General features: G+C 53.5%; 3 protein-coding genes across 3 annotated transcripts; 1 reads left to right on the top strand and 2 right to left on the bottom strand.

The window, feature by feature from the left end:
- Positions 1-439: 439 nt before the first annotated feature.
- On the bottom strand, positions 440-3,530 carry NCLIV_059630 (putative homoserine kinase; the record flags this gene model as incomplete). Its single annotated transcript, XM_003885517.1, has 5 exons — positions 440-642; positions 870-1,106; positions 1,698-1,866; positions 2,240-2,581; positions 3,048-3,530. The coding sequence occupies 5 exons, from the start codon at positions 3,528-3,530 to the stop codon at positions 440-442; spliced, it is 1,434 nt and encodes a 477-aa protein (XP_003885566.1).
- Positions 3,531-8,119: 4,589 nt separating this feature from the next.
- On the top strand, positions 8,120-10,115 carry NCLIV_059620 (conserved hypothetical protein; the record flags this gene model as incomplete). The annotated part of the gene is made up of 4 exons (XM_003885516.1): positions 8,120-8,219; positions 8,451-8,590; positions 8,949-9,840; positions 10,045-10,115. The coding sequence occupies 4 exons, from the start codon at positions 8,120-8,122 to the stop codon at positions 10,113-10,115; spliced, it is 1,203 nt and encodes a 400-aa protein (XP_003885565.1).
- A 2,450-nt stretch (positions 10,116-12,565) lies between these two features.
- NCLIV_059610 (conserved hypothetical protein) lies at positions 12,566-13,921 on the bottom strand (the record flags this gene model as incomplete). The annotated part of the gene is made up of 1 exon (XM_003885515.1): positions 12,566-13,921. One exon carries the CDS (start codon positions 13,919-13,921, stop codon positions 12,566-12,568), a length of 1,356 nt encoding a protein of 451 aa, XP_003885564.1.
- Between the last annotated feature and the right edge of the window lie 958 nt (positions 13,922-14,879).

Below are 14,879 nucleotides of genomic sequence, written 5' to 3'. Positions count from 1 at the left end.
TCGCGGGGGCCGCCGAACCTCCCTTCACCAGGAACCCGGAAATCAGCCCCGAACGCAGCACTCGAGCTCGTTTCCCAGCAGCGGGAAGCAATGAGGCGCCATCCTCCTCGCTCGAGACACGTTTCGGTTTTCACAACAAACGCTTACAATATGCCCTTTCATTTACTAGACCGTTCGAATGATGTGCCCGACAGAGAGGCGCACGGAACCCGTACAGTCAAGTGCAAGATCGAACTCAAACACGAGCCTGTGTTCGCCCTTCGTCTACCTCAAAGTTGCATAGCCACGTGTAGTCATATATACCAAGTCAAGCAAATGGATCTTTACACGGCAATCGATGGACACGTATTTTCATAGATACGTGCATGCACCTGTATGTCCACGTACATCCGGAGAGAGCTGGCAACAAAGGGGAAAATGGATCGCCACCTTTTTTTCCTCACCAGCCGTCGTCATCGCGTTCGCGAGCAAAGGGGACTGTATGTGCGCCGTCAGTTGCTGGGTCCACAATAAGCACGATGCCCGATTTCTTACACTCCGCCGCTGCGGTTTTCAGCGCCACCGCGACTTCGCCTGCGTGGTGTTGCATTGCAAAGGCCAGGATGGACGGACCCGCGCCGCTCAAGCAAACGCCCAGGGCTCCTGCACAGGCGACAACGAGTTAACTGTCCGGTCATTGAACATTGGGGCCTACGTGGGCTGACTGCTGTTTTCAAAGGAGTGTTCACAAATGCGCATACTCCGCTGTATCATACACTTACATGCACTCGTGCAAATATGTACACTCATATTCTATGCGAACGTTTATACCTGTGCAAAGGCATCATGCCGGGCAATGCGAGAAGTGCAGCAAAGCCGCAGGTTCTCACCAGCTCTCTGTGCAGCTTCCATCATGGGCTTGAGATGAGGGTTGAGTTTCGTTCGGTACGTTTGATGAAGCCGATCGTCCATCGCATCTTGTAACAGTCTGTAGAGAACATCTTCAACTGCGTCGGCGGCTTGGGCGGGCGTACCCCCCTCCCCAGCCTCAGCCACAACCGCAGCGGCTGCCGCCGCGTTCATTGCGTACACCAGGAGGGCCGTGCGTGCGGAGTTGAAAACGGCATCTGCAAGCGAAACCGTTTTCGGCAGCACGGAGCGTGCCTGCGCGAAGAGACAAGACAGTCAGATTTCTTATCCGACCACAGCGTTAAAAGGTGGAGAAAAAGGACAATGCGGACGTATCTGCAAAGTTGAACCCCGCGATGGCTACACACGCAAGTTTCCGAACAATGTCGCGTATCTAAAACTCAGCAAAAGAAAGCAGAACGTTTCGAGCTTGGAATGCGCACAAATATATAGATTCATATCCGTGCCACGACGCGGGTCTATACGCATTGGACAAATATGTGTAAATATGATGATACGCCGACGGGATTAAGACTGTTCCCGTCTTTCTGAGACTGGATTGAGCCCAGCAGGCTTTTCGGCCGAAAGTCGCGCATGTTGCCGCACCTGTGCAGTTTCCATTCGTTCATCAGGAACAAATAAAACACATTTGAGATTCTCAGGGATGGGTACTCCTCGCGCCATCCATGCGTCATCACCGGCATCACGCTTCTTCACTTTTCCCTCGCGTTTTCCCCCTGTTTTTTCTCCCGGTCGCGGAGACGGTGCTGGTGATTTATCATCGCCTGGAAGAGGAGACACAGCCCCACCTGCTGCGGCAACTGCGGCTGCTGCTTCTTTTGCTCTTTTAATGTCAAAAGGCGTTGGATAGTGCGTTTTCTCGATTGTAGCGAGCACAGTCATGGGGTCCCTAGGAGTGTATTTGAGTGCCAGCTGAAGCCCGCCAAAGAGCGCGGCGGCCGCATTGTCCGCGTGTCCCTAAAAAATATGCAGGAGAGAGTCGAAAGAGGCACGAATGCTCTAAGACGGAGAAAGAGCAGATATGGACAATCGGGAACGCAAGTAGGGCCTAGTGGGGAGGAAGGAGAAGTGAATAATAAAAGGAAAATGTTTTCGGGCGAGCATGTACAGACAAGCTTATGTGTCAGTACGCATGTATACTGATAATGTATACGGGTAACGGTGTGTATGTAGAAGGGCAAAGAGCGTCGGAGACGGGGAAGAGTGGGACGAAGGTGCGTTTTGGAGACGCGTCCAAATACGCACACAGACATGCAATGCTGAATACAGATGCATCACGTGCAAGTACAGCAGCGGTCGGAGCGCACGCGACCGAGCAGCTGGTGCTTACTTCGAGATCGCAGGTCGTTTTAAGCATGAAGTTCTCGTCGCACACTTCTACGGCGAGGCCGGCTTGGTGCAGCCATTCACCTTCCATGGCGAAGAGAGCTACATCTCTCTCACCGGCCTCTGGATCCTTCGAATCTCGGACACGCATTTCATGACCTGCACATCGCCTCTGCAGAAAGGGGGCGATGGCCGTACTCGCTAGAATACCCGAAACAATAGCCGCACAAGATGAGCCGAGTCCGCGAGCGATAGGAATGCGGTTGTGGCAGGTAAATCGAAATTTCGGGAGCTTTGACGGAGTGAGTTTAAGACGAGCCAAAACTGCTACGAACCCACTCACAACCTATACAGTACAGAACAGACACAACGAGAGGGAGCCAGTATACTTATTGGTATTGGTATGTATATATATATATATATGGATGTAGAGACGTGCTCATGTAGAGTGGGATGGCCTAGAGTTCAGACTGCGTTGACGTGGCAACCGAGGAGGAAACCGACTGAATGTGTCAGCACATTAAGGTCCTCGTGAAATGGTTGAGGGATAGAAAAACCGAAGAAGGAAAAAGAAATTACCGAGAACGACCTTTAAGGAGAGAGCACGACGAATGAGACGACGACGCGGTCGAGGGCAGGCAGCAAAGGGAATCATAAGATCCAGAAAGGGAGGAAAAGGACGAAACACCGAGAACACGTTATATGTGTGTAGTTACGGTTTCAATGTTCGGTTTTCTACGTGTGTTAAGGTGTCGCACCAGGTTGGATTCGTCTCTGGGTAACTCCGATTCGCCCTCTCCATGTATGATGACCTCTTGCTTCTCCGCTTCTTCGACAATCACATCATTCCAGATATCCACCGCCAAAGCAAGACAATCGAAGCCAGATCCTAGGTTAGCGCAGGTTGCAGGAACCCTGACATGAATACGCAGAGGGCTCTCTGCAATGTCTTGTTGTTCCATCAACACGGCTGATGCCGCTTTCGCGCCTTGGCCCGCCTGCCTTTCCGCAGGATCCCGTGTGGCGCGCATTTCTAACATATCGTTTTGTTCGTCTGTGAGTTCCACCAAAGCAGATCTTCCTGCGAGGTCTTGAGCATGGACAGTGGCATCTCTCACTCCTTCCCATACTTTAACGGGGTCTTCGTAATGCTCTGTGCCAGGTACGCCGGCTGTCCTTTCGCCGTTAGGCAGACCTTGCAGTTGGCCCGCGCTCAACTGCGCTGCTTGCTGCCTTCCTACAGAGGCCGGAGAGCCCTCGCTCCCGCGCACGGAGTCCCCTCGAGGAGCCTTCATGGTGACGAAAAACGAGACGAAAAACTTGACACAGGCCCGAAGTAAGAGAAACGCGGAACACAACTCTCAGATAGGGAAGGTGTGTAGCTGTGCAAAGTCGTGCTGACCAACGGCCTCCTGTGTACCTGTGCCTTATGAAAAAGATACCACAACGAAATTGGGAACATGCAGTATACTCAAACGCGTTCGTACGCACATGCCTCCACACCCACGTCCGCTCTCGCTATACACGTCAATAAATTTGTACGGCGCGGGGTTATACAGGCGTTCTTTCACCTGGGCGCTTCGGACGGTCAGCACATTTTCCTCTCCAGCCGGATTGTTTGGAGGCACAACGAACGTTTGCCTTGTTTACTGGTTGTTTTCGTTCCACAAGAAACCCCGTCCACTCCGTTGCTCCAGTATCGAAAGGTACCTATGACAGTATAATTCCGGCAAGAGAATGGTGATACTGCTGCATGCTAAAACGCCAAAATGTGGAAACGGACAAGGAAAAAAATCCTTTACCACCCAAACTGGTAGAAGCTGCAAAAATTTCCACATCAGCCCCTAGACGGTCAACTGACAAGTACTGCTGCTCTCGTCCCAAATCGCAGTTTATTTCAACGCATATTCACCGTTGTTCGGGAAAAAAATTGTGGTACAGGTTCGTTTAGTAAGCGCGTGGTAGCGGGAGAGCTCATCCCGTCTCTGCTCAACACATATCTTCAAGGGCGGAATTCCAAAAAACGGCAAGCGGCCCGAAGGCTTTTGATACATAGCCGATCCCAGTGTATCTCGGTCGCCGAACAGCTGAGCGAAGCCAATCCGCTGGGCTGGTTACGTCATTCGCGTCGGCCAAAAAGTGTGCGACGAACCAGACTTGTGAGCATATAGAGGCAGCTAAATAAATAAGAACTTCAAATCGATTCGCCATATTAAGACACTGCTGGGTACCGGGAGTGTAGTCGGGATTGTTGCTGAAGCTGAGGCTTTCAAAAAGGTCCTTCTCAGAACAGGCCGAGGGCAGGCGATACGCATATACTCTTCAAATTATCTCGGTTTCTGTAAACTATTTGCTGCATCGCCGTCGCGGGTCAAGAGTTTTGCGATCATCGTAACCTTACCATCCTACGGCAAGTCCTGTGGGATCGTCCAAATCAGGCAATGCAAATCCTCTAGTCAAGGAGGAAATGTTCACTCATGCAGCTTACATAAGCATTGGGCCGCTATTGACCGACTCTTCCTTGGCCTTAAGACATAGTTTTGTCATGAAGCTTGCCGCAAGCTATGTTAGTGATGCATGAACCTTAGAACTGAACATGTGCTGTGGAACGCTAGCGCTGTCTCCGTAAATACAAGAAAAGCTGACCCAACAATTCCAAGCGTTTAAGATTTTCAATCTGGTTTGCCCTGCAATGGCCGAGATAACGGTGTGCAAACTGGAAATTACCGCGTGTGCGTGGTTTTGTACCTGTGTTCCTGGTTGCAACGCGCAGCTGACCTTGTTCTTCAACCACCGCTGCATTCCCAGGAACACACTTTCCAAAACCACTTGAGGGGAACTCACATTACTCGTCAGTCGCGTTGGCAAGTTTACGTCTTGCGAACACGGTCGCAGGAAGCTGCCTCTGGTGGTTGTTGCTTCGACCGGAACAGAGTTCAATACACCCTCACGCTGCCGGACCTGTGGTTCGTCTGTCATCCGCTGAGCAGTTGAACAGAACTGTATCTCTTGAACAGAACTGTATCTCTTTCACTTAGAGAGCAATATTCCGCGAAGTTAGTTTTTAACGAACTACAGCAAAAAGTGTAAGCCGGCCGTGAATCACAGTTCCAAATAAGGTATGTTGAATCCACGCCAAACAGATTTTTCAGGGGAGCTAGCTTTTCCGCACAACATGCGTTCGGCCTGTAAGCCGTTGACAACAGAGTGTGTAACTACCAAGCTAAGGTTGTACAACTTTCAGGAGTACCTCAGAAAGCAGAATGGCCAACCACGACTTGTACACCGTAATGCTACTTTGTATGGTGATTTTGATCCTCTCGAAACCAGCATTTTTCTCCTTGCCACGCCTTGTTTGCAAATCGCGTAAGAGGAGTCTCTGATTTCTTGGCACACGTTGTGGTTCACCGAAACAATCACGCGTAACACTGAAGTATCCAAATGTGACGTGTGTGTATACCCAGTATATCACACTTGACGATGGCGTCGAGAATTTCTGCAGCAAACACCTGTCACTTGCTGCAGTGGACGTACCATAGACTTTGGCCCGATCTGTCACCCTCTGTGCACGATTAAACTGCTATCGGGTGAGAGGCTACCAAGTTGAATTTTCACAACGCATGCAGATCGACGCTACGCAAACGTGTCCTGCGGACTGAGAGCCCTCAATACCGATAGAAGAGCGTTTTGAGTCGCGTTAGAACCGATACAGCGTTAGCTAGACACATAAAGGCGCCAACCCTCTTTAAATACCCGTATGTTGATTCGTCAACAATTTATGACTCGAAATGTAGTCAGTGGATGGGTTATTATTTGGGTATATAGTATGATCTTCTTGATTATTATAGGTAGTGCTATTCCACAAGCGACTTACATCTTATATGGTAGACTAGCTACTATCTTATATCTTACTACCGGATTGGTAACAAGAGTGTAAATGTGATAAACCTTCTTCTGTGAGAAAAAAAAAGGCGGAGAACGTCGTAAGGAGGCTTGGGTACGGGGCTAGTTGGTTGTTTGAGAAATCGGGAGCTAATACGGTAGCCGCTGGGCTGCTTGCTGTGAATCGCAGTGGGGGATCGAAAAAGATCGAATGCAGCAACGGCTGAACACGTGAAGTTACAGAAAAACTCATGACAGGAAAGTTCATGAGTTTGACGAATAGAGGGCACAGCGAAGCCGTGCTCGCCAAGCCCCCAGGCCCGACTCTTGCGGAGCGCGGTTTCAGCAAAGGAAACTCAAAGCCCACGAAATTGTCCTTACCGGTTTATCTCATTCAGAACAGAAACTTCCATTTGGCCCGAGTGAATCTTGCTTTATTCGTTGTTCCTCCGAGAAACAGTGCCCAGGATACGGTCGGCACGTGCTGCTCGGTTTGTGCCATCCTCGATGCCGCGCGCGCTAGAGAGGCTCACGCCGTCGCTCCTCTCGAGAGGTTCTGGTTTCCTCGGTTGAGGGAAGCAGCCGTCAACACCTGTTGATGATGGTACGTCTTCCACGTTTTACGTTGATTTTTTTCTTATACCTTTGTCGGAACTGTCAAACCTTTTTTCCCAAAAAGTGCAACTTGGCCTGGTGTTTCTCCAGGGCCTCATGCCCACTGGTCCAGCCGGTGTTCCTTCGTCCGTCTCCAAAAAGTGGACTCCACTGCTTGTGCTGAAGGACGGTTTTCTCCCGAAGTAAAAGCGAGGTAAGCACAATTTTGCTTTCTCCCAGCGATGCCCTTTTCTTGCTCACACATTTTACTGCGGTTTTGAGGTGCGTACACCATGCGCCTCTCCTCTGCCGGTTGGCTGTCTCAGCGGCGAGGTTGTACCTGCTGCTCAACACGCCTCATCGGTGCGCTTGCTTAGTCGCCTCAAAAAAGACGAAGGATGCAAACTTTTCTTCATTCGTAGTTTGCGCTTGATCGTTGAAACAGGGTTTGTTGCGCCAACTCCTGCCGAGCAAGTCCCAACTTTTGCTTCATTTTCACGGGACTGGTGGAGCTGATCTGGGCCCTACAGGCAAGAACGTGTGTCGCACCTCTGTACCGTTCTGCTGAGTGGCTGTTGAGCGGAAATCTGACTCTACGGATAGCATTTCTAATGCTGTGAGTGGATTTTTTCCTTTGTGTCCTCGACCGTCCGCCGCAGCGGCCTTCCATTGCTGACGGGGTTTTGCGCGCCCATTCAAAGATTAGATGTGTATTTTCCTACTGGTGCTTGGACGTTTGTGGGTCTACGTGATCACTCAGATGTGGCAGGAAAAGGAAAAAGTGTACAGGTGACGTGGTGCGTGGGAAGACTGTCAGGATAGCAGTTTTGAGAGAGGAAGCACTGAGTCGCTCCTGGGAATTGGAGGCTAAGAGCGGGAGCTTATAGGAGAGCGGGAGATGCCCAGGAAGCGTGCGACTTGGAACGAACACCACGAAAGATAATCGAATTTTTGTCCCGGCAGCAAAGGGTTCTACCGGTTTGCATCTCCCTGAGAGATGCGTTCAATCTCGTGGTAACGTCTTTTCCGCACGAGACGTGGTGTCAGCGCGTGGGATGGCGAGCCAAAGGCCAGTGTGTGGACAAAAATGAATAGCATCAGCCCTAAACCCTTGAATGGGGCAAACATGAACGCGGCCGAGTGACGGAGAAGAGTTTTCTTCTCTCGTGTACTGAAGGAGGCAGCCCCCATCCTCTTAGGGGGAGCAAATCGATATCGGGCACGTGTGGCGCTGGCGAGTGATAGGAAGAGAAGCTGGCATCTCTGTCTTCTGCGTGTGACTCCAGGATAAGTTCGTCCCCAACCTTATGTAGAAGGCGAAGCGTCCAGCCGCTGTCGACAAATCCCAGTTGGTGCAAGCTCTGTTTCCTGCGTCGAATCGTCAGGTTGTCGTCTGTTCTCGTTCACCATGGAACGCCTTTCGACGTGTCGCTACGACCCCCTCACTGAGGTACCTCTGCCGCCTGGCATTGTCCTCTGGACGCCACACCAATACTACGACGGTGCCGGTAAGCGTGACAGCGTCGCGTGCAGGGGTGCATAACCTATTTGGGATACGCGGAGTCAGTTCAACACATCTGACCAAAGTGGCGTGCCTTGGATCAAAACACTAGAAACGCGATGTCCACGTAGGTACGCATGCTGACCTAGGCACTGATAGGCGTGTCTGTATATGCAAGCAGCTACCTAACCGCACATGTCCACAACGTGCGCGAGCTTTTGGCGGAAACTTTTTGCAGGCTGGCTGGCACTGCCGGAACACGAGAAATTGCAAATGAAGCCGACGCGTTGGGCAGATGGCCGGCTGCGCTTCCTTGACCCAATCGACGAGCTTCCAGAACCCTTCAAGGCCGTCCAGTCAGGCAAATTCGATGTGAAGGTGCGCGGAAACACAGTCGATTGTGGAGGATGAGGCCAGGATACCGGCCCACCACTGCAAGCGTTCGTTCACCGGTAACTTCAGATTGGACGCATTTCGCGGTGCGACGCACAGTGACACTGTGTTGCCTTGGCGCTGCCATTATCTTCTTGTTGTCAGTGGAGTTTCGCGCCGCATGTACAAGCGCCTTTCAAAGTATGCATGCGTAGTTTTGAGATTACATCTGATCTCTCTGGTGATCGTGTTGCTTTTGGACGTGGGCAAGCAATATGGTGCATGCGCCTTGCGCGCGGCCGGGGAACCGAATGTCGAATGTTTCGGCCGCATGGCCTTGCCGCTCGCTGTCGCGTGTATGCAGTGCTGGAGGAGAGGCGATTGCAAATTGGGTATCGAAGGAGACAGGACAGTTTTCTTGAAGGCGCCGATCTCTCCTGAAGTCGCAGTGTACGTGCACGCCGATCGACTCCCAGCGTTCCCGAAGACCTGGAAGCCCCTGGTTTTCATCCTTAACCAGTCGGTGGCTATGTTCCGGCTGACGGAGAATTTGTGTCTTGTCTTGGTGGTTGAGAATGACAAGACAATGAACATTTCTTGTGTGGACTACAACGGCGGCTTTGCGTGCACACACCCCAAAACCAATATGGTGGTCGCGTACGGCTCGTATATTGTCAAGACCTTCGAGAAACTGTCCAACTGCGCAGCTATTCCGAAGATGGTAACAGCATCGGGAGACTGGGGCTTTTTTGTCCAATTCTATCCATGGGGCTTCTTCTTCATTCCGAAGAGTCTTGAACTTACCCGGCCCCAGGCAGTCCTGGGAGCAGTGGGGATGGGCAAGAAGGTAGATACCATAGGCTTGGTTTTTCACCCTCCCAACATGTTTATTAACGTCAAACTGGATCTCCCTGCCAAGACCACGCGCGCTCTCCAGTTTGGGAAAGATTTCCAGGTAACAGCCAAGAAAACGAGCGAGACGGATATCGAGATCTTCCTCATTATTGATGGTCAGCTGGCCAAGTACAACTACTCTTTCGACATTCGCAACAACAAGCCCGAGAGACCAAAGCACACAGACAACATCCATTTCAAGTGCACGTGTGATGCAGAGGAGAAAAAGAAGCCGGAACCAAGATTTAAACTGACTGCATGCAAAGACTCAGTCGTTCTTCTGGAACAAGGCTGCCCATGTGGCAACCCCGATGAACAACTCGTCAGTGAGCAAGTTATCGCTTTCTTCGACGCCGAAGTTTGTAAGCCCCCCACAGACTCGAATGATCGTCAGGAGAAATGTTGGGTTTCATTTTTCTCTCGATGTGCCTCACGGTCGTACGTGTTTGTTCTCGTTGCTTCTCGGTCGTACTAGAATACACTGTTGCCGTTGTCTCGGGCGTCTTTGAAGAATGCGTCCCGGGCGTGAAATTGTCGATCCTCTGTGCTGCGTCTTCCTTCTTCAGGCTTGTACTACACGCACCCTCCGGCACTCAAGCTCTGCGACGCTTTCACAGATGTCGCGATTCGTGAGTAGGCCTCTACGGCATCCAAATTTCAGGTTGTTGGAAGACGAAAGGGCCCGGCATTGCCCTGAAAGAAAACGTTTTCCAGTGAAGAGGTGCTCGTCGATGCGGTTCCAGGATGTAGGTTCACTCTTCCCTGAGTGCATACTGGTGTTCCTTTATATCGCGATCATTCCCGCGCGACGGCGGTCTTCGCTTGACTCCTCTACACAGCGGGGTTGCACACACAAGTTGTTGAGGAAAAACAAAGCCTCGTTTGAGCCCCGAGTCCCCGTCGGCGGCAGCGCATTGTTGATGGGGAGAGGACGTGAGCTGACCGCGTTGTTTGCCCCCGGCTGCTCTGTGGGAGCGTCTCTGGTCCTTGACACAGGAGTGAGAGTCCTTTTATCTATCTGGTTATGTGAACATAGGCATGTGACAGCGAAATGGTCGTCTGGAGCTTGTGAAACGGTGTCGGGTGAGGCCTGTTTTCTAGGGACTCTGCCGCGTGCCACGCGCAACCGATCCTCACGACAGAATGTCCGCGCGCAGGTCTTGATGCCGCGAGGCAGTCTTGCGTGTGGGTTATGCAGGTCTGGATTGTCTGCCTCCACCAGCGTTTTACACTTTGTCAATATCCCTCAGTTTTCTGCTTCTCTAAGCGAGCAAGGAAGACTGTGTTCCTTTTCGAATTGCGGTGTCTCTTCCGTCGCTCCGCCGGAAGGCAGGAGTCTATACGCGTCTAACCTGGTGCCTGAGGGCCTGGGTCCGAGTGTCTGTGCGGCCGCCAGGAACGGCCGCCTAAGCCCCAAGTCCATCACGGGAGGGAATACCCCAAAATGCCCTGCTGACCGCAAAGCGTTTCAACCGGTTTGGGACACGAAAGAAATATCGGTCCACAACAGTTGGCCTGCTCCGGAGACCACTTGCGTAGTCGGAATGTAAAATGTATAGCGTTCAGGTTTGCAAGGAAACCTGTTCGAAGGCGTAGCAGACGAAACATCTGGGAATCTGAGTCCGTTTCTTACGCAGGCACCACGGCTGCTGGTCCCAAACGGGAAGCTCGGTCGATGTGAAGACCGTCACTATCAGCATGCAGGCGCCTGTCTCCGTCAAGCTCGCCTTTGGGAAGTCGAGTGTCATGTAGAAAGGAAACTACAGATTAGTTACTGCAGGTGCACAAGCTTGTAGATTTGGACACGTCTATCGTCGTGTGCGCTAAGACGCAAACCCACGTGGAGTGCGCTTGCTGGTTCGTCAGACGATACAAACGGGCCCCGACGCTCTTTGGTCTGTCGCTTCACACTGCGCGACCGGTTCTTGGAAACAAACCACGGACGCATCCTTCTCACGACAAAGGTACACGCGAACAGTCGCGTTTTTATATGCTCTTCGATTGCTGAGGGGCTCCTACAAAGGAGTTCCTTGGAACGCTCGACAAAACTCGACATGAGGAAAGCCATCCTTTCAACAAGGAACCGCGCAACAACATAAGCTAAGTCAGGCGTTCGTGCCCGTTCAGCCTCCCCTTTTCTCTCTCTACAAATGCTTGAAGCAACCGAGAGTTCCTCTGTGTCGTCCAGCACTGAGGACCGAACGCAGGTGAATTTCGCCTCTCTGTTTGCTCCTGCTTCCTCCGCACCTACACAAACAGTCGGCAAATATTTGGATGCCGCGCGAGTCGCTGAAGGAGCGGGAAACAACTGGTAGCAGTTTTGCGTGCTGTGACAACGTTCTACATTTGGAGAGACGCACAGAATACACTGCGCGAGAGATAACCGAAAAGAGCCGTTCCGACGCAAAAAAGTCGAATTCCTGCTCATCTAAGGCGCACCGGATCTCCCGTTAGCGAAAACAACACACTGCGGGCGAAAACCATAGACACACGCACGTCACAGTTTCACACCTGTTTCAAAGGCGCTGCTCCACAAAGAATCCTCAAAACCGCACATCTTGCAGATAAGCATGTACTGCGCAACTGTGCGCACAGGCGCCACGCCCTCTCCCTCAGTGTGGCGCCCGCGAGAAGAATCTGTTCTTTTCGGGCATCTACAAAGGCCTTTGGATCTCCCTCTCACTGCGAGAGAGTTGAACCCCGCATCACATTAGAACCTCCTGGTTCCAGGGGGGTCAGCAAGGTCGAAAGTCCCCGCCCACCCCCACAGCACTTTAGGCGGCTAAGATTTCCTTCCGTGAAAGAAACGTTCCATTTTCCCTCTGCGCCAAGCACGCAGTTGGCCGCGTCGTGTCAGTGGGAATGTGAGTTACATTGCTTTCTCCCGCAGCCACGCTTCTTTTCCCTCAAACGACCTTCCACGCTTCCTCCCTTGCTTCGCCCTCCCTTCGCCCGCTCTGTGTCGACAGGGGGGATCCCCGGAGACGCCTGAATCCGCCACAGAAACTCGCCTCTAGCGTCAGAGTCTGGGTGAACTGCGGAGCACTTCATCCTTCTTTTGCCCGTTCGCTGCATGTCCGTTGCGCGTTATTCGGTCTGGGCGTCGCCGGCGTACTTTCTCAGGAGGCCTTTGGTTTTCGCGTTGAGAATGCCTCCGATGCCGAAGGCGGGGAGGATGCGTGACGCGCGCGCCGCGACCGTCCCGGCGTACGCGCCGACGAGGAACGAAGTTCTCTGAGCGCTCGAGTGCCCAGGCCTGTTGTAGACGTCGAGGGCCAGCAAGTGGAGCGGCGTCGACAGGAACTGAACCGCCACGGGACACAGCAGCTGAGCTGTGGAGTCCGCGAAAGCCTTCTCTGTGGCGAGTTTGTGGGTGAACCGGCGCCAGACGCGCTTCTCCTCCAGCGCAGCGCCGACACTCTCGCCGCCGCCCGCAGCTGCAGGGTCGTCTTGGTCGGAGCCGGCCCAGTCTCGGTGCGCCTGGGGCAGCGTCGGGATTCTGCCGCCTGCATGCGCAGCCTCTCTCCGTTCCGCCATTTGGTTCGCACCGAGAGGCTGCGGTCCCGCCCGGCGGCCTGCGTCGTCTCGGGCGGCGCGGCGAGTCAGCCACGCGGCGAGGTACGGCGGTGCGTTGAAGGACGCGGCGATGGTCAGGGAGTCTCGACACACAAAGAGGAGCGTCGAGACCAGGGGAAACCTACGCGAGGTCGCCTTGCCTGCGGCTTCCGCAACAGCTACGCCGCCCGCGACGCCGGACGGGGTACCAAACAGCTTCGCAAAGATGATGTCTTTCCGAATGCAGAGGAACATGTTCGCAGCTGTGGTGCCCAAGAACTTGACCAGCTCGGCGGTCCCTTCGGAAAGGCGGAACTGCTGACCGACGGTGACTGCGCCGTTCGCCACGAAGTACGTCCCGGCGTAGACGCCAAAGACGATCCGGAAGTCGCGGCCTGCGAGGAGATGCCTCGGCCGAAACACCAGATCTCGGCACCCGGCCGCAATGGAGGACCAGAGCGTCTGAACGCCTGCGGCGTTCCTCACGATAGACCTGTCGATTATCGTCACGAACGGCGAGACGCCGAAAGACGCGAGACCCGCTGCAGCTGCGTCGATGACCAGCTCTGTGCAGAAACGCGAAGAAAATTGCGCAGCGTTCCCGGAGACGCCGGCGCCGGCCGAGGAAGGGACCCGCGGAGGGGCAGAAACAGAAGAATGCCCAGAAGCGACAGCAGGAGAGGCGACGCCGTGTTCCGGTGTCTCGGAGCCTGCCTGCTGCGCGGCGGCGCAGAGAGCTGGCGAGCGGGAGACAGCGACGCCGAGGGGCGACCAGGAGAAGCGCGAAGAAGAGAGAGTCGCAAAAGAGCCCGATGAAGAGCGGCAGGGTGGACAGGCGCCGTGGTCCGCCGGAAAGCGCCGCCCACTGAGCCTCTTGAACGCCTCCATTGAGTGACGAATTCCGCTCCAAAAGCGACTCTGCCGCGCGATAACGCAGCGTGTGAACAGTGAAGTGAACGATCACGGGCAAGCGACACTTGCAAAGCCCGCGCGTTTGTCTGAAAAGGACTCCTTTGTGGGGATCCTGTGAGCGAGGGTGCGGCTCTCCTAGATGCCGCGTAGCTACGGTGGCTATTCTGGTCTCTACCAGGAAAGGCGGAGCGCGAACACGAGATGGAATCAGAAAGTCTTTGCTCTCCTGTCCCTGGTTCCGCCGTCACATGAGCGACGGGACGCCAGGGACAACCGGAGGACAGAACTTTCTGCACTGCCCAAGGATGAGGCCGTCCTCGCAGTCCCGGCGCACAGCTGTCTCTCAACCTCTGAGGGCAAGCGCACTTTTCCAAGTTCCCAGGATCGGAGGCGTAAACAGCAGGTTTCTGGAAAGGCACGTCTTGCCTGTTTCTCCCCGTCTTCTTTGCATCCCCCTTTCGCACCAGGCATTCCCGTCGCCCTCGCGACCTCTCGCTCCGGAGTCCCTTCCTGTCTCCCCTGTTCCGTTCTTTGTATCCTGCCTTTCCCTTTCTCTGGCTCCGACCTTCTTTCCCTTTTCTCCTCCCCCGTCGTCGCGTGCTGAGCGCCTTTCGCTCTCTGGTCTCTCTTAGAATCGGATGGGAGACTTGGGTATGCGCAGATGAAATCGAGCAAACTAACAGTACGGAAGACAAGAGGCCGAGGACGTAGAAACCGAAGGTGCGGTGTGACGCTGCGCAATTTTAACCCGAAGAACGCACAGAGCTGACGCCTAGGAGCAACCCGAGCAACGCTCGGAAGGAACAGCAGACACTGCCATAGCTTCAGAAGGAGTTGCACTCCGGTTCTCCACCGTCAGTGACTGACTCCAAAGGTAAATGTCTCAACGCGCCCCGAAGCAGAGAAAGTAACCTGAAACTAGTCCGTTGTTGAA

The sequence above is a fragment of the Neospora caninum genome, chromosome XI (genome assembly GCF_000208865.1).
Source record: "Neospora caninum Liverpool complete genome, chromosome XI".
NCBI lineage: Eukaryota > Apicomplexa > Conoidasida > Eucoccidiorida > Sarcocystidae > Neospora > Neospora caninum.
Note: the sequence above shows the minus strand (reverse complement) of the source record. Positions and strands in the feature narration are given on the sequence as shown.